The following is an 18,343-nucleotide window of genomic DNA, read 5'->3' as shown; positions in this document are numbered from 1 at the left end:
TCGTCTGAGGACAGCCGCTTGAATAGTTTCCCAAATTGGGGTGTGTCTTTCTCTTCATGATTTGCCAATAGTGTTGAAATTTATCAACAACATCCTGCGGTAAATGTTATTAGGCTCTTGCCACAGTCATCTAATATCAAATATTTGTGTCACTACATTGTGTGCTCTGAGGAAGGTACAATAAAAAGTAACGAATACCCACCAGGCTCATTGCTTATAAGTATGTGGTTTTGTTTCGTTTTTAGTGCTTCTTTCTTTAATTACAGTGTATGAAGGCTGTTACAGGCCGTGCCTGGCCCTTTAAGAAGAATTGCATTGTGGGCAATTGAATCTGTCCTTCTTTCTCTCTTCCCTCCGTCTCCATTGTTTTCTGCGTCCTGATTGGCTGTAGACCATTGTCAATCAATCTCCATCGTGCTGCCCTGCCTGTGTGTCTGTGTGTCTCCTGTGTGTCATCGCTAGCTTGCTTGCTAGCTTCAGTTTGAAGGAGTAGTACAGCAGCAATACATAACAAGGATACAAAAATGCTATGGGACAGCTAAACGGGACGACAAAAATGGCAGGTTTGCGGTTAGTCAGCATTTTTTTTTAGTTTCGGTTGTGTTTTAAATAATCAAAATGTATATATCAAACAATGCTAAGTTTTTATGAGGGCTTCATAGTCGAAATAAGTCTATACTAATGACAGCATTGTAAGCTAGCTGAAATTTTAAAAAGGAAAGAAATATGTGTTCATGTTTCACATAAGGATTCTGAATGATGGGAAAAATTACAAAAAAAGTGTGCAGGTCCCCTTTAAAGGGCCAGACTTGGCCTGTAACAACATCAATAAGCTGTAATTAAAAATTAAAATTAATTAAAAATTGACCAAAAGCAAATCCGCCAAACAGCAAGGGAACACTACTCAAAAAAAAAATCAACTGTCCAGATGCTTCCCATGAGCAAGAGTGAATACTTTTTTTAATAATAAAATGTTCAACTTGGTTATACAGTACAGTAGTTGTTACCACACATGAATGTTGGTTTTAAAGCACCATCTTTATTCACACGCACTCTTAAATAGAGCACCATGATAGACACCCTCAGTTAGTAATCTTCAGTTATTTTGTGTACAGTAAAAAAAATCTGCTTCATTTGCTTGTCGGGATCATTTCGCAACCAGGAAACTACGTACATATCGGTTCTCACCCACAGTAAATAATCATTCATTGACAATTTGTATCATTATGACACATCATTCGAGATAGGATGCTTTACAAAATGAACGTCCTGACAGTTTGTAAGCATGTATAAAAGTGACATTCTACTGAAGAAACTGTGGAACCAGTGGATGCACTTATCTTGTTATTGGACTGTGGCCATTTTGACTAAAGTTTTTTACTGTATAAGAAATGAAAAAATGTGGATATTTTCATGCACATCAATGACAACCGTTTTTATTATCATTCCTGATCCAACATAAGCAATTACTGAAGGTTTGAAGGAGTTATCTGTCAATATCAGGAGCTCTCATCTTGACTTTAAACTACCTCAAAGTTTGAAGATCATCAACATCCATCCATCTGACGTTATCTTTTCTTCCCAGTCAGCTAGGGTCCAGTTGAAAATATTACCTCAATTGTCCGGCACCATTCAAAATCAATAGGGCTCTTGAGGTATGTGGGGAAAACTTTAAATGCCCTAAAGAAGAAAGGTGCATTTCTTTAATTTTTGACCTCACATGCCTCAGCCATCATTGTTTCCTTCAAAATGAATTGGGATCTTGCAACTTTACAACCCCTGAAAGATGGGTGGGTTAAAAAAATGAGACATCCTGTGAATTGATTCATCTCTTGTGCCGATAATCCATGGAAGAAGGGATAAGGCGGGGTTAAATCCCACCTAAGCAACAACTTAATGTAAATTCCATCACTTGGAAACGAGCGCCTTCTTGGTGAGGCTTGCCCTCCTGCTGCCCCCACCTCCACCCGCTGCCCCACCTCCATGCCATAGATGGCCGGGGATGGTAAAGGCGTCCACGCTCATACCCATGGTCTTAGAGGGGATGGCACTGAACTGCTTCCTATCCGAGCTGTATTTGTACATGGACTCTACCTGGGCGGAGCTTATTGTCCTGGGTCCCACGCCAGCCAATCGTACAAGCTCCTGGGAGTCGGGGTTGGTGGTGTAGACGCCTCTGAACTGGCAGCTGGAGTCACGCAATAGGATAAGGAAGTGGTTGGCAGGGCTCTTCTCCATCTCCTGTGGTTGAAAGAAAAAGAGGTGAAATATGACATTAAGCGGGTGCCCCGCTGGGTTGTGGTCAGAATGTTTTGGAGAACATGCTAGCATACATCTAGCTAATGCAGATATCCTCAACCATTTAGAATTATTAGACAAATGGACAATGACCTTGAAACAGTTAGTTGCTAAGTCTTGCGAAAGATGTTTTGCTTGATTGCTGATTGCTTGATTGTTTGTCAGTCCCCTAAAGATATACAGTGTTCCCTCACTCTATCGTGGTTAACCTTTTGCAGACTCACTCTTTAGCAGATTCCTGCACCACGGAATAAATGAATCCTTGGCTCATGGAGGACGACGAGGGGGAAACGAACACAACGGCGGGAGCAACACACTTCAACAAGGACGCAAAAACGCTACAGCTGAATGGTAAAGAGCCACGGCCAGAGGAGCGAAACACGTGTGAGTTACTTTAGTTTCTTGTGTCCAACCAAATCAAAAATTCCAAGTAAATTTTAACTTTGAAAGTGTCTAAACAAGAGAGAAATGTGAGAAAATGTTAATGTGTGTCTGAGAAAAGTATATAAAGTGTATGATGGGTTTTGCAGCCTAAAAGCATGTATAATAATTGTAAACAATATGCCGGCTTTCATTTACTGCGGGCTATTTTGGGAAGCTACACTATCCCCGCGATAAATGAGGGAACAATGTATAGCAATGTAAATTTTGTGATGGTTCATCCCCATTCATCCCACTTATGGGGTCAAACTTGAAGGTTTAATAACAGCGTAACCATGTGGTGTATGACAAATTGTCACCCTTTCAAGTGCAGTGGTCAGCAGTAGAAACGTTGTTTTTCACATGACTATGTGGTGTGGTGGTATGACCTTGAGAACATTCATATTAGCGCTCACATTCACCTCCACTATCTTATTCTTTTGGCTCTCATTGACCTTCCCAGCCAGGCAGCAGCGAGACAGAGCATTATGGATGATGAACTTGTTGGACTTGAAGCTTGGTTCTTTGAAGAGCTTTGGACCTGATCCAACAAACACAAACATCAACGCTTGTTGTATTGAACCAATGTGGGTATATGAGGCCATGCTAACATGCTAAATACCTGTGTATTCCAGAGCAGGCGAGGTTCCATTGGAACCAGTTTCACAGTCTCCATCCTGCTTGGCCAACCGACTCGGTATAACACATCCAGAAGGTGAATCAGGTCGGCTGTCAGATGACATGACCCAATCAGATGCACAGCTTGGAGCATGTGCAGTACAATGCTACAGTCTAGACTTAGCAATGCTTGTGTATCTTTTCTATGTTTGTAACTTAGCCGACTACAGCAGAAGATGGCAAACAAAGATAGAATGAGCACCTATGGACTTTCTTGTCGCTGTCATTTCCATCTGTAGCTGCCAGGTTGAGTGACGAGTGAGACTTAGTCATCTTGGAGGCTGTAAGAACACAAGATAATAGTCATAAATAAATCTTTGCAAGAGTCTAACTTGCTGACATTTTTTTTTACCGGTGGATTTCTTAGCGGGGCTAAGAGACAACTGTGTCTCCTCCCTGGTCACACTGCGAGGACGCGCTCGTGTCTTCCTGACAGGCGATCGACCTTGACTGGTGGGTTTCTGCTGTAGAACCTTGTCCAGGTCGTCCATGAGCCTCAGCTGTTGGCGGCGTGCATACTCTGCACGTGTGAAATCCCCACGGCGGGCTGGAGTCGCCGGAGGGGTCGGGGAAGATGAGATGGTTCCAACCGCAGGTGTATTGGAAGGGGAGGCTGCAGTCTTGTCAGAAGATGGTCTGGGGACAAAGGGGAAGTACTTTAGCATTGGTTGGACTGATTCATTTTTTTCTGTAGGGGTACCTGCCTTTTTTCTCGTTCTTGTTCTTGACACTGTCTCCTCCTCTTCAGCTCCTCTGCTCTCTTCTGCTGCCTCTCTAGAAGGAGAGCTTTGCGTTGAGCCATCTCGCCTTCGTTTTGCACATCCTCCTGCAGATACCCCATCAGTTTTTACGATTTTACAAAACAACTGCCATCTTTTTGCACGTACCTTAAAGAAGAATCCTATGCCTCCTTTAGCTCCAAGCTCGTTTTCTCCTGGTTGTTCTACTGAGAACACTTTTGCCTGGTCTTCACTGGATTCAGTTTGTTGGTCGGAAGAGTTCCCAGCTTCTGTGGCCGAATCCAGCTGTTCTGTGGCATCTGAAGCAAGAACAATGGCAGGCTCCAGAGCGCATTCTACCCGGTCACTCATGGAATCAGAAGAAAAGTCCTGCCCCTCATCTGTTTGCTCATCGCTGCCCCCCTGTGGTCCTCCAAGGGAGGAGAGTGACGCCTCGATCCCTGCGCCGCCAGCCCTCCCTCCATCTCTTCCCGTGGTGTATGCAGCAGAAATGGACAATGTTTCACTCTCAAAAGAGCATTCAGACGGAGCTCCAGAGCTGCTGCCAACCCTTGGTTGAGGAAGCATGGACACCATCAAGGCCTTATGGGCTTCGGTCACCTCAATGTCCTCCTGCTCAAGTTCCAAGCTGAACTGGGTGGGTGTCTCGCTGGATCCAGTGTCTGAGGTACTCTCATCAGGTGGTGGTGCTGGCTGGGGGGACTCCTGAGGCGTTCGAGGCCCGCCAATGCGGAATGACGATGTGGTCTGCACTTGACACTTGCTGGGCGACACTCTTCGCAGATGGGGGAGGGTGTCCACATTGTGAGTGGGCGTCAAGACACGATTGAGAGGCGGGAACTTAAGCTCCGAGGGTCGTGGGTGAGGTTGGGGGCGTGATTGATGTTTGGGACTGCGTGGCGTAGACAAGGAGGAGTGGATCTTGGTACGAGAGGCAGGAACGGAGGAGGAGATAACTGTTTTCGGGGAGGTTGATGCCGAAGGAGCATGAGTTCGGCGGGATGGCGAGGACACAGAGGAAAGATTGGGGACAGTTGGTATCATCCAGGCTTTGCTGGTGCTCATGTTAGGACTTTTGGTGGGCGTTCTTGGTGGTGTCTTTGTGGGAGTGTGGGGAGGGTTCTTCGTCGGTGCCTTGGAGTTACTTTTAGGTTTTGACTTGGGAGTGGCTTTGTATGAACTTCTGGGTCTTTGGTTGCCCAGAAGTTGCTGCTGCTGTTCCGTTAGCTTCTGCATGTCCGTCTGGAGGGACTGCAAAGCTTCACTCAGTTTCTGAACTACTTCATTGTACTCCACAAGGATGGCTTCTCCTCCTTTCTCTTTCGCTTCACCTTTGCTGTCAATAGAAAATGTCACCTGCTTCTCCAGCCGAGGAGGGTTTGAGACAGATGGCTTGGCTTTCTCCTTGTCTGCTTTGTTGTCTGTCTTTTCCTTGTCTTCCTCCTTTTTCAGCTGCTCCTCCATTCGAGTGAGGCGCTCCTCCAGGGTGAGATTGTCCTCCTCCATTCCCTCTCCTCCTCCCTCTCCTTGCTCTCGTTTTATTTTAAGAAAAGCTGTTTTTCCGAGTCTTTGTCTGTGCTTGGCAAAGATGGCTTCAATTCGTCTCTTTTGGGCTTCGATACTTTTGCGTTTTTCCTCCAGACGAGCCCCTAGCTCCCAGGCCTCTGAACCCGGTTCAGGACCTCTAGGGCCCAGGCCTGGAGTGCAGGGCGTCTGTGGTGTCCCCGGGGTTGTTGGGGTAGTGGCCAAGTCCTCCCCGGTGGTTACTGGGTGTCTTCTTCTGCTGTCTCGTCGCTCTGCGAAGCTTGTCATGCGTGGGCTGCTGCTGGCGCTGTGGTGACCTTTGCTGGGCCGAATATTACCAGGGGCGTTTCGGGGGATGTCGTCAGATGCTTCAGATGAGTCTACACTGCCGTCTCGAAGTACAGAGTCATCATCACGTGACATATGAGTGGCTCGTGGTGACCTCTCCTTGCTCACACCGCCATTAGCCTCACCACTGACCGGCCGATACACAACTCCTGAACAGCAGGGGGCGGAGCTACTGAGCTGTGGATTGTCCTCCATTGGGGAATGCAGGAAGAAACCAGCAGGGGCACCCTCGGGACACAACCTGGGCTCTGGTCTTGCTGCCAACACTCCCTTACCACCTTTCTCTGTAGTTCTCCCTTTTTTTCGACCTTTGGTGCCAGGAGCAGGAGCCACCTGCAGCGCCTCCTCGATGGTGGGCAGCTCTCCCAGCGGCGCCCAGGAAGAATGCAGCGATGGTGCAGAGGCGCTGACCAGGTGGCTGAGGTCCTCGGTGGGGCTGTATGGAACGCATGCCGTTGTTGCGGGGATGGCGGCGCTGAGGCTGTCCGTGCTGACAGAGCGAAAGACAGAATCTATTGGGTTGCCCATGACAATATCAACATCACTGTCCAGCCCAAATGGGATGCTGAAAGTCACTGCTGACAGAGGACGACTGCAGGAAGTGGCAGGGGGGGTGTTGGTGATGGTGGTGGTGGGGCAGTGATGTGAATGCAGCAAGACCACAGAAGCCAAAGTAGGAGGGTTTAGAAAATTAAGGCAAAGTATGAATGCAACAGCACATTGACTACAGAACCAACATCCAAGTGTCATACCTGATCTGTTTCTTGGTCCAACTTTTGTTTTCTGGAAGGAGATAGAGGCACAAATTAGTCTGTAAACATGTATTTTGGTTTAATTAGTCACTAATAACACTCTTATGAGACAACTTTCTACAAGTGTGTCTCTCAAGTTCTTCCACACCAAACCCTTTTTGGGCCTTCAAACTCTTTCCACAAAGTTCATTCATTCATTTTCTACCGCTTTTTCCTCACGAGGGTCGCGGGGGTGCTGGAGCCTATCCCAGCTGTCTTCAGGTGAGAGGCGGGGGTACACCCTGGACTGGTCGCCAGCCAATCACAGGGCACATATAGACAAACAACCATTCACACTCACATTCCTACCTATGGACAATTTGGAGTCACCAATTAACCTAGCATGTTTTTGGAAAACCCACGGCCGAGGGTGGAATTGAACCCTGGTCTCCTAGCTGTGAGGCCTGTGCGCTAACCACTAGACCTCCATGCCGCCCCTTTCCACAAAGATTTTTTATTTTAATTTATTCTGTTAATTTTGCAATGCAACTCAGTGAGTGACATGTAACAAGCCTTACCAATACAATGAAGAATACTGTTCAGCCAATCATGAGAGCCTGTAAGTACGTATTTACTTGCACAGCACATTAGTTCATTAACATTGTCAAGTAGTACGTACCAATGTTTATGCTTAGCTTATGGCGCAGGGGAGTTAAGGGAACTGAATGCTGCTTGCTAACCTGGTATTATGGTGAAACGAACAGGCAGTGCCACATTCACTCACCAAGCTTAAGTAAAAGAAAGATCTTTAAGGTGGACAACATAAATGGTAAAAAAAAAGCATCTGTGTGGAGTTTGCATGTTCTTCCTGTGCCTCTGTGGGTTTTCTCCGGGTACTCCGGTTTCCTCCCACATTCCAAAAACATACTAGGTTAATCGGTGACTCCAAATTATCCATAGGTATGTGAGTGTGAATGGTTGTTTGTCTATATGTGCCTTATGATTGGCTGGCGACCAGTCCAGGGTGTACCCTGAAGTCAGCTGGGATAGGCTCCAGCATACCCTCCTGATCCTAATGATGATAAGTAGCACAATAAATGGATGGGTGGATTAATGGTAAAAAAGAAAAGAATGGAAAATGAAATGACAACTAAGTGTTTCCTACTAGATTTAGTTAATTAATTGGTAATTAATTGCGTCTCAATACTTTTGTGTGCTTCTTACCTGGTGATAACGGAGAAGAGATGGGCACAAACGGTTGTTTGAAGATGAATGAGGGGGAACCACTGAAACAGGACATCATAGTGTGAGACACCAGATACTCATACAGTAATCCTTTGTTTACTGCAGTTTAATTGGTTCCGAAATTAATTTCCACAAAGTAGGATTCATAGATAGAACATAGAAAACCTTTTTATGACCTTCTACATAAGTTTTATTAGTGTTAAGTTAAGTGTTATTAGAGCTCTCAGGACGATTGTTATTATTTTTGTGTTAATTGTGAGATAATCTGGTGCAAGTATTACTACTGCCACCGAGTGGCCACTGTAGACTACAGTTTATCAACATCCTTTAATCTCAGTCAATTACGAGTCAATTACTAAATTTAAAAAAATGTAAACATGTTGAGGCCGCAATGATTAAACCGCAAAGTGTCAAGGAGCGACTGTACCACAGTATTGGTAAGGTGTACAGGTTGGACTCAGGTACCTGTTGCTGTTCCCGCTGACAGGACTGGTACAGAAAACTAGACCTGAGACATCTGCAAGACACAAAGGAAGCACAGCCTGCGTGAAACTACTGTAAATGCTCCAATTAGCGCCCTCTATTCAATTAACCAACAAATAGTCTTGTGTAGTCTAAAAAGCAAATAACATTAGTGCCTAGTTCGTGGCAGCTAAAAAAAAACATTGGCATTGATGGTTGTGGCTGAAGCAACCTCATGATGTACTTTCTATGAAGTTGGTTTATGGTCCAAAACATACCTGTAAGGTCGACAGCTTGTAGTGGTTGAACAAAATCTGGCTTCTTGATTTCAAACCACTCCAGCAGTTCGGCGACGAAGCTCATGATGTTCAGCTGAGAAGAAAAGCAGTTATATTATATATATTATAATCATTTAACAGCCCTATATGTCCCTATATGTCTATCATGTGTTAAGAGTGACTTGGGTGTTCATTTAAGTGTACTGGAAAATCCGACTTACATCACAGTCGGAACTAATTCGTAACGTGAGGACCACCTATACGTTATATGGTGCATGTTGTGAAAGCACTAGCATCAGTGCTGACATAAATTACACTTGACTAGAGTAGCGGGAGCCCTATAGCAAAAAAACCCAAACAAAACAGCTTTAAGGGTGCTGCTGCTTCCTCTGCAGGTATGAATTATGTATATATGCAGTATTATATATTTAAAAGTTGCTAATGCTTACATGCAGGAGAGGTGGCGCATAGAGAAGGTCCTCCAGGAGAAGAAGGCAGCAGCTCTGCAAACTATTCTCACAAAAATCTTTAATCAGCTGAAGGTTGTAAAGACTGTCCGCCACTGACATGGTGTCCTTTAGACAAACATCTGGAACAATAACAACGATGGAATAATTATTGTTGTGACCAGAAGAAAATATCAATATTTGATGATGTTGTGTATATATACGTATGTGTGTGTGTACCCTCCAGAGGCAGCACGTTAGGGCAGTAGAAGTGCAACACAGCAGCTATCGCACAGCCATTAGATAGGTCTTTGACGGCAGTGACCAACGGGAAGGTGGGAGTCAATTTAGACTGCACTTTGTCCTTCCTGTATCGGATCTAAAGGAGGAGCACAAAGCCAGGGAGGTCAGAGTGAAGACAGCACAGCTCGGACTTACTAAAAAGACTTGTGTCCTTGTGTGATACAGAAATAAAGACTGTGAAGCCACAACAAGAAACGCAAAAACAAGAGCCAAAGAATACTTGCTAGCCACAAAAATAGGTACATCTGTACAGTCTAATAAGATATAATGCAAGCACTGTATCAAAAATTCTGTCTTTAAAGGCATAACTATGCTTGACTGACATGAATATACATTTACATATACATGTTACAATTTTACTTAAAGGGGACCTATTATGCTCATTTTTCGGCCCTGTATTGAATTGTGGACTATAGAGCAGCTATAATGCGATAACCAGCTCAGAAAGCTTTCTAGATCTTCCAGAATTTGCACCCATTTCAGGTGTATTTCTTTGGATTTTGTGCTTCCCGCGAAAATGGTCTGTTTTAATTTATTTCACAGCCTAGGAGGACTTAGCTGCTGAACCCAACTTTATAGGAGATGATAACCGGTATAAGAGTTGATAATAAACTACGATTTATATTTTTAACATATCCGCTTTTAACATACAGCCATACGCTTTTGATCCATGACTTACACAAAATAAACACAGTTCGGACACTGATAAATTGTTACTTACTGCTTGCTTATCTAACTCTTCGACACCAAGTAAAGTTGAAAGGATGTCAGCGAGTTTGTTGGCTAATCCAGCTGCATATCGGCCCATGTTCACAAAACGATCCAGTGTGAAACGCCGTTGACAGATTAAAATATTTTTCTTTTGCTGGTACGGAATCAGGAACTCCAACCACTTGTGCCTGTTTGCGTCGTTAGGAATTGTTAACAAATGTAGCTTTCCCCTTACACCCGAAGAAACGCGTCCTGAGAGCCATTGGTAAAAACGTCAACACAGAAGCAGACCTTGGGGAAAGGCAGCGAGCGTATCTGGCCTCCGGCGCACGCCCATATAAGGAAGCCAGCCTATGTGTGACATCACAAAACCTCCGGTTTAACAACACCCTCTGAAACAGAGCAAAATAAGTCTCCTTTAAATAAGTTAAACTTCAACAAGTTCAACTAAACAGTTAATTCCTCACACCCTTGGTGGAGGTAATTAATTCATTTCTGACAGTGTGTCAATCAAAAATGAGCATTGTTATCTTCATAGAGGGAAACTTTTGGATACAGCTCTGGAACTGGCTCTCATTAGATTGTACAAGTGTACCTGATGTTGTGGCCATGTTGTGAGTGCATGTGACTATAAATTACAACATAAACACACACCAACTGGAGGGCTTGGCCTCAAGCTCCAGAAAACCAAGCATTGAAGAAATGTGACCAACAAAAACAATTTTTAAAATATGGTTTTAGGTGAAGATGCATCAAACGCACACACACTGGCAGCCATGAGGCTCTAAAACAAAAAAAGCCTTGTTGGAGGAGGTCAAAGGTCATCATCGAGCACTAGACATAGGGCAGGGGTGTCACGCCTCCCGTAACGTGACTTTTTGGCACCAGTGCAGTGAAATAAAACCACAATGCAGCTTTTAGTGTTAGGGTGGAGATTAGTCAGTGAGGTGGAGTATTGTTGCTACAGGAGACGTGGAGGACGAGAAGAGCGAGGTGTTATACGTTACCACTGGTGGTTTGTTCCCCGACTCCTTCAAACAAAAAGCGATAGCATGCTGGATGGGGGATGGCAGAGAAGAGGGACACAAGCGTAAAAATGACAAAGGGGTCCCCTGTAACACATTGACACACGGCGACAGGAGGGGGAGGAAGAGGAGGGTGGAGGGCACAGTGGTGGAGAGGCGAGGCGGGGGACAAACAAGGCGGGTGTGGTTTCACCTCCCTGCCCTCCTTTCTTGCCTCCTAGCATCCCTTTTGCTCGATTCCCTAGAGTCACAATGTCCTAAGAGCAGCGATGTATTAGTGGCCCACCAGAGGGCACCCTTTCTCTCTAAGATACATTTTACTGTGGTTTTGTAGGGTTCAGTTTTCGTCACGGTTGTCTCGATTTTTGTACAATGTCTCGATTATTGTATGGCCAAACAGTACGTCTAACAAACTAGTTGTGTGCCCAAACAAAGCAGCCATGCATTGATGACTAAGTCTCTGTGAAGAATGGATAAAATTGGGACACTACAGACAGATTTTGGCCAGGGAATCCTTTAATCGTCTTTATTATGTTTGTGTGGTTTATTTGCTACTCCATGTAGATTCATGATAAATCAACTTTCTTTTCAACATTAAATGTTTAAATTACTTGTCAATCATAAAATTACTGTTTGGGGAGCATAGTAAACCTCTAAGGTTGAACACAGTCACTAGAGTAACTTAAAAAAGAGCTAACCGCTGGCAATAGGAGAATCTTACAAAACACCATAATTTCTAGTGTGTAAGCCGCTAATTTTTTGTTCAGAATTACTACTATTTATTTAAATACTGTGACTAAGTGAGGAAACGGCAGCTTTTTCTTTGGTAGTAGTACGCTATCGGTGCACTCAACGAGCTTGTCAACCCATTGGAAATTGCAGGAGGTAATTGTCTATAACAGTTTGACTCAATGCGTCTTACAAAGAACACTAAATTCATTACACAGTAACTTAACACTCAAAAGATATACCTGAGAGTTACCCCTACCTGTGTTTTCCCATAATGCATTCATTGGCGCCCTGCAGGGCTCTGCAATGACATCAACCTCCCTCCCTGTCGTCATCTGGTGGACAAAGCCAGCATTGCAATGCCATCCATCCATCCATCCATTTTATGCTGCTTGTCCTCCAATGAAATGCTTTGCTCAGATGAAGTACATTATGCACTATTTTAAATTCATAATGGTACATGTTTGCATATTAATTAGTTATACCTTTTGAGTGTTAAGTCGCTGTGTGATGAGTTTTGTGTTCTTTGTAAGATTGTACAGTGAGTTACATTGAGTAATGACCTCCCACAGGTTCCAATGGGTTGACAAGCTCATCATGAGTTTTTCATATAGCTCATGATTAGCTCCTGTCGCTCATGACCAGCTGCTTGGTTTCGTGCGCACCACAATGTGCCATTTTTTTTACGTGGACATGTACAGCTTATATACTGGAATTTACAGGAATACATTTTCCCAAATCGTGCGATTGAATGAGAATTTCATCTTCTTTGACTTTCCAGCTAATTTTTTTAAATAGTGAATCACTCATTGGTTGTGCCTAGCTACTTTTTCATATAAAATACCACTGCCTCAGACTCCCAAATATTAGCAAGCACACATTGCAGGTCAGCTGACATGACAGGCAGTTCATTTAAAGAGACACACAGACACACACATACAGTACTCACACACAGATATCGTATATATGCAGGCCCATCAATGTCAGCCACAGCGAGCACGCACTGAGAGGACATACTGCATATGAGCAGGCGATAGCACACTTACGGGGACTAGCTTCCAGTACCAGCGGGTGGATGGGCCCTGCTGGAGAGCAAGGTGTGCCGACAAGAGACCAGCCCGGGAGAGACACAGTGAGGATGATGATATTAGAAGCTTGACAAGGGGGGGCGCTTGGCAAAAACAACATGTGTGAATGTATGTGTCACCACCCTTGACATCCTACCTTCACGGTGGGACCATTTTAAACTTCAACTTTATGCATCTTTACCGTTTCCTGAGAAGGCTGTTGATCAGTACATGGCTGTGACTTGGTCGGCTCCTCTTCTTCTGTACTTTCTCTCAGCTTCTGGTTCAGCTTTAAAGACGACAACATGCAAGTTAGGTCACCTGGGCTACGTTCCGCCCCCTGTGGTCATGCATGGAATGATTCCATGTGTCTTTCACCACACTTGACGCACCCTGTTGACCCAAAAGAGCAGTGCGTTCTCCCACGGCGCCCCGACGCCCATCTGCTCTGCCTCCACCGCCATTTTAACCCTGCCCACCACCTCTCTGGCAGCCAGGGACATCAGAGAGTCGATCATAGCAAGGTGGGCTTTCTGCAACCGGGACACAAAACTATCACTCAACTTTGCTGTGATTATACAAATGCCTTGTAGGTACTTCCAATCAGATGGACATGGGGATAAGTGCCTACCATCTTGATCGGGACATGGCAGAGGTCATTCTCGGTGATATCCACATCCTGGACCTTCGGAGCGACCCCTTTCTTTGTGAGGAACTGCAGCAGGGCGGAGTTGTCAGCCGGGGAGTCCTGTGATGCCGACACGGTGGCACCCTGACCCTGGGCCAGCAGGGCCTGAACTCGGCAGTAGAACTCAGGGGAGACGAGCAGTTTGGAGATGGCTGGCTTGAGGTGTTCTTGTTCAAACTTGTCCTTGTAGAGCGGTTCCCGTAACTCCACTGGGACATTCTCTGGAAACAGACAAGGGATGTGAGGTAAGTAAACTCATGGTGGGTTGATGAGGACACCGGAAGGTGGGACTTAGCAGAAAAGCTAATGAGTAGTGCAGCATATTGTGATTGATAGGCAGACTGCCCAATGACTTAATGTGGAGTTATATAAAATCTGACAAATTACTATACTTGAAGGCAGGACATAAATAAAAGGCCATTAAAACCAATGATGTGGTGTTCATAGTAATTTATAAATAGACCGACCAATGACTGCATGTGTGTTTACACAGTCCACCGATAATTTTACAGAAAGAGTGTGGCTGCATAGTGAGTGATAGGTAGACTGCCCAATGAATTCATGAAGGAACAAGGCGTGTGACGTTATATCAATATATCAAACTACTATTACATACTGCAATGTTTTAACATACGATGGATTATGGATTATTATCTGTAATCAAAAAGTCTTCTACAACTTTTTTTTCACATCAAAAACCTGCAAAACACTGAGAGTCGGTCTGGAAAAGACAGTCAGTCAGTCGCATCCAAAAAGTCACAAAAGACCCCACAACCACATCCAAAGAACTGCAGGCTTCACTTGCCTCTGTTAAGGTCAGTGTTCATGTCTCCACCATAAGAAAATTAGTGAGCAAAAGTGGTCCAGTTATTAGGTTTAGGGGGATGGATTTTTTTCTCCCTTAATAATCAAAGGTTTCATTTAAAAACTGCATTTGTGTTCAATTGTATTTGTATGAAGTAATATTTAAATTTGTGTGACAAACATGCAAAAAGACAAGAACGGAGGAGGGCAAACATTCCCAGCCCCATGAGGGACTATTAAACCGTTGACCAATGTCTATATAAACACGGACTGTAAAGTACAGTACAGGAAGGCGGGACCTACACAGCCCCAGTGGTGCAGCACATAATGATTGATAGGTGACTAAACAGTATGAACAGTGACTGAAATCGGGTCAGTGGCTATACAGAAAGTGGATAGACTGCATGAAAAGTATGTGAAACAGGCAACCAATGACTATACAGAAATGTGGGACGTACACATACATCATCAAAACCAATCAATACCTAATACGTAGTCACCATGACAAGTAAAGTTTTGCCACAGTGGAGGTTTGCTATTGTCCTACAAGACGATGATGTGGTCTTCTTCTGCATGAACAGTCCAGGAACAAACAGCGATGATTATTCACGCAACCCACAAAGAAGACGACAACGTTCCGCAAGCGGGACAGCACTGAAACACTGACCCACATTCCCGACGCTGCAGTCTCAGAAGGATGCAGGAACTGTCGGGCTGACTAGAGGGAAGTCTCCAACGTCTATGCGAATTTATGAGTGTCTTATGATGTCTTCTTTCTTCTCTTATGTAACTCCTCCTCCAATCATCACTACCCTCAATAGAATCTATAATTGAGTTGTTTTCGTCCCACTTTTAGCTGACTCTCAGTTAGGGTGTTTACTTTGTGAAATCCTTTCACACATTCAGACACCAGTGGCAGGAAATGGGATGGTTGTCACTATGGAAACGATGGAAATGGAAAGCAGTCATTATTGTGCCCCAGCAGCAATGAGACACGACTGCAGAGTAGTAGGGCGGGCGGTGTTAACCCGTTTAGCATAATGCTGAGCTAATCTTCTACAGGCAGAAGCAGGAATCTATGCCTCTGAAACATGGCCTGACACTCCATGTATGAAAAGCTATGACTTTGACCATGTTAGCTTTTCCTGGAGGAAAAGCTCCATAATTTAGTCAGACTTCATACAGTTTATTTTGTGGCTCTTCTCTTTTATGTCCCCTCTATAACAACGTACGAGCCAATGTTGTTGGGTTTTTGGTGTTGCTCTTTGTTCTCTGTTGTTGCTGTTCATTCTTTGTCTCTGCCATTCCCACCTTAAACCACTTACTATCCCATGTTGCTGTTGTCTTTGTATGTCATCTGTTAAATCACGTACTAACTGACATTGAAGCAACTTTCTCCTTGTTCTTGGCGCAAATTCCCACTTAAATTGCAGACAAGCTGAAGCTCTTTTCTCCTAGTATGTCCCTTCTTAAACCAAACCAACCAATGTTTTTTTTGTCAATTAGTAGGTTACTTCCAGGATGACAATTGACATACTGACCCTAAAATAAAAATTCCTGTAAAGTCGTTCCTCGCCACATGGCGGTTCAAATTTCACTGCTTCACTCGATCACAAACATATATCAATTAATAAGTCATGCTGCTTCGTGGTGGACTACAGGCTATTATTATGTAAAAATATACATACTGAAGAAATTTGCTTAAATTAAACATTTTCAAGCATAAAATGGCTAAGCCATTAAGAAAATCCATTCAAATGTGAATGTAGTATTCTATATTGGTCACTAGATGTCAGCAATTATTCGAGGAGACAAGCGGCAGACTTAAAATATCTAAATGATATGAATATAAAGGTGACTATATGGCTGTTATCTCATGTCTACAGGTAATGTTAAAAACTGTATTTAGAAGATTCTGGTTCACAACTACAGATATATTAAATTTATAAAGAAGAAGTCCTACTTTGCAGAAATTTACAACAGCAATAAAAGAGGAATTATTGTATTTAACGTTATGCAGATTGTCATCAAAAAACAATTCAGAAAATACAAAATTTTTGGTATAATTCTACTCAAACTCCCGTGACTGAATCCTGCTATTTACTGCTGTGGTGACTATAACTTTTACTCAGCATATAATAATATGATTCGGCCATGTGTTCAGCTCAATTTGTGTGTGTGTGTGCGTTTGTTGGGTCCCATGTGTGGGCCTATTTTCCCCTTGTAGTCACTATTAAAATTAAAGTTACCCAGTGGGCAATTGAATGAATAAATAAATTATGTTGAATAATGGAAAATTCACATTTTTCCCCATAAGTTAATTATTGGTCGACATTGCTTCATTAAAAAAATAAATTAATATAATATATATAAAAACAGAGAAATGTTAACCTTTTAAACATTGTAATTTAGGTAAGAAAAAAAGTATACTATGCTGAATAATTTAGTCCAATTTGTATTAGATGGCAAGACACTGACCATGATACCTAATAAAGTGATTGATTAGTCATGGGCACAGTGACAGTGGAATGACGTCACCCAGCAAATACACAAAGACCAATCAACACACACTTCAACGTTGCACCTTTACCGATTCAGACTATAATACTACCAATAAAACAACAACAAAGCAGTCACCTTGTAACAGTGACACAAATATTATGCAGCGAGCACAGAACCGCCACTGGCTGACCCACTTCCATGCCGCACAGCAGCACTTTGCAGCAAGTAGTCTTTTGTTGCACCGAAGGCAACCTCCACGCAGCCCACGTAGCGTTCCCACTTATAAGGGGTTCACCGACAGAACGTGATGGGAATTATAAAAATGTAATTAGCCTTGTCATGTGGCGACCATGTGGGGAGGAGCAGCTCAGTATGGAGGATGAAGCAGCAAAAAAGGCCACATTAAGCATATTCAAAGAAGGGTAGATTACACAGTATATACAATAAAAAATATAGTATAGTGAGTGCCACACCCATCCATCCATCCCTTCATCCATCCATCCATCCATGCATGCATGAAGAGAACCCCCGTGGATGTTACCTGCACATCCGTAAGACTTGCACAGCAGCCACCGCACGCTCGCTCGGATCCTCGCCCTGCTGAAGTCACACCGGTCCAGAGGTGTGATCTCCGGCACGGAGAAAGGCTTCCTCGCCGTCGTCGCTGTGGCCTCGCCGGGAGAGTCCACCATGGCCGCGCTGTGGCGCACGGAGCACCGGCTGGATGGATGGATGGATGGATGGGGAGGAGGGATGGGAGGCTGGAGCGAGGAGGAAGAGGACGAGGAGGAAGAGGGTGGGGGGATCTTGTGACGTACACCGCCGGAAGAGAGTAAATCACAACTGGGAGACTTTAGAAACACTCTACCACCAAACACTGAATACATAATAAAGTCAATATATAAAGCAAATTAAATATACAGTTAGAAGCAAACCCTACATTTCTGCATAAATCGGTCATAAATTGTAATCTGATCTTCATTTAAATAGAATAATTTCCATAAGAATAAACTAATACCACACGTATTGAAAATAACAAGCTGTGCCACAGGTTATCATCTCCCCGTGGAAACTAGTTGTAGCGCACACGTACCTTTCCCAATATTTACATTTGAGAATATTAATATTTATTTATAATCCTGAAAATGAAATGCTTTCACGTACCCGATGCTGATGAATCAAGTGTCGAAGATGTCAGCGTGGGAGCGGAACACCAACAATCTCACTGTATTCTCACCTTCCGGTTCCGTACATCATGCTGTGATGCAGCCAGTGAAGATGCTCTCACGGTGCAACCATAGAAAGAGCAAATGATGTGGGATGATAACAAAAAAAACCCACACA

General features: G+C 43.8%; 1 protein-coding gene across 6 annotated transcripts; it reads right to left on the bottom strand.

Moving 5' to 3' along the window:
* Nucleotides 1–911: 911 nt before the first annotated feature.
* Nucleotides 912–18,004, bottom strand: LOC131127684 (calmodulin-regulated spectrin-associated protein 3). 6 transcript variants are annotated; one of them, XM_058069814.2, is made up of 19 exons: nucleotides 17,541–18,004; nucleotides 13,637–13,914; nucleotides 13,398–13,538; nucleotides 13,208–13,294; nucleotides 12,985–13,023; nucleotides 11,192–11,239; nucleotides 9,411–9,549; nucleotides 9,174–9,313; nucleotides 8,725–8,818; nucleotides 8,450–8,501; nucleotides 7,964–8,025; nucleotides 6,761–6,791; nucleotides 4,284–6,600; nucleotides 4,101–4,222; nucleotides 3,749–4,032; nucleotides 3,599–3,677; nucleotides 3,341–3,447; nucleotides 3,141–3,259; nucleotides 912–2,241 (listed from the first exon to the last, which is right to left on the bottom strand). In XM_058069814.2, the coding sequence occupies exons 1-19, from the start codon at nucleotides 17,884–17,886 to the stop codon at nucleotides 1,909–1,911; spliced, it is 4,818 nt and encodes a 1,605-aa protein (XP_057925797.2). In that variant the 5' UTR covers nucleotides 17,887–18,004; the 3' UTR covers nucleotides 912–1,908. The 6 variants fall into 6 exon arrangements, with proteins under 6 accessions (XP_057925797.2, XP_057925835.2, XP_057925807.2 ...); XM_058069852.2 differs by having other exon boundaries at nucleotides 4,284–6,498; XM_058069824.2 differs by having other exon boundaries at nucleotides 12,985–13,020.
* Between the last annotated feature and the right edge of the window lie 339 nt (nucleotides 18,005–18,343).

Source organism: Doryrhamphus excisus, linkage group LG9 (genome assembly GCF_037039965.1).
Source record: "Doryrhamphus excisus strain RoL-2023G ecotype Guam linkage group LG9, RoL_Dexc_Guam_v1.1, whole genome shotgun sequence".
In the NCBI taxonomy this organism is placed as follows: domain Eukaryota; kingdom Metazoa; phylum Chordata; class Actinopteri; order Syngnathiformes; family Syngnathidae; genus Doryrhamphus; species Doryrhamphus excisus.
The sequence above is the reverse complement of the archived record's forward strand: the minus strand, read 5'-3'. Positions and strand labels throughout refer to the sequence as shown.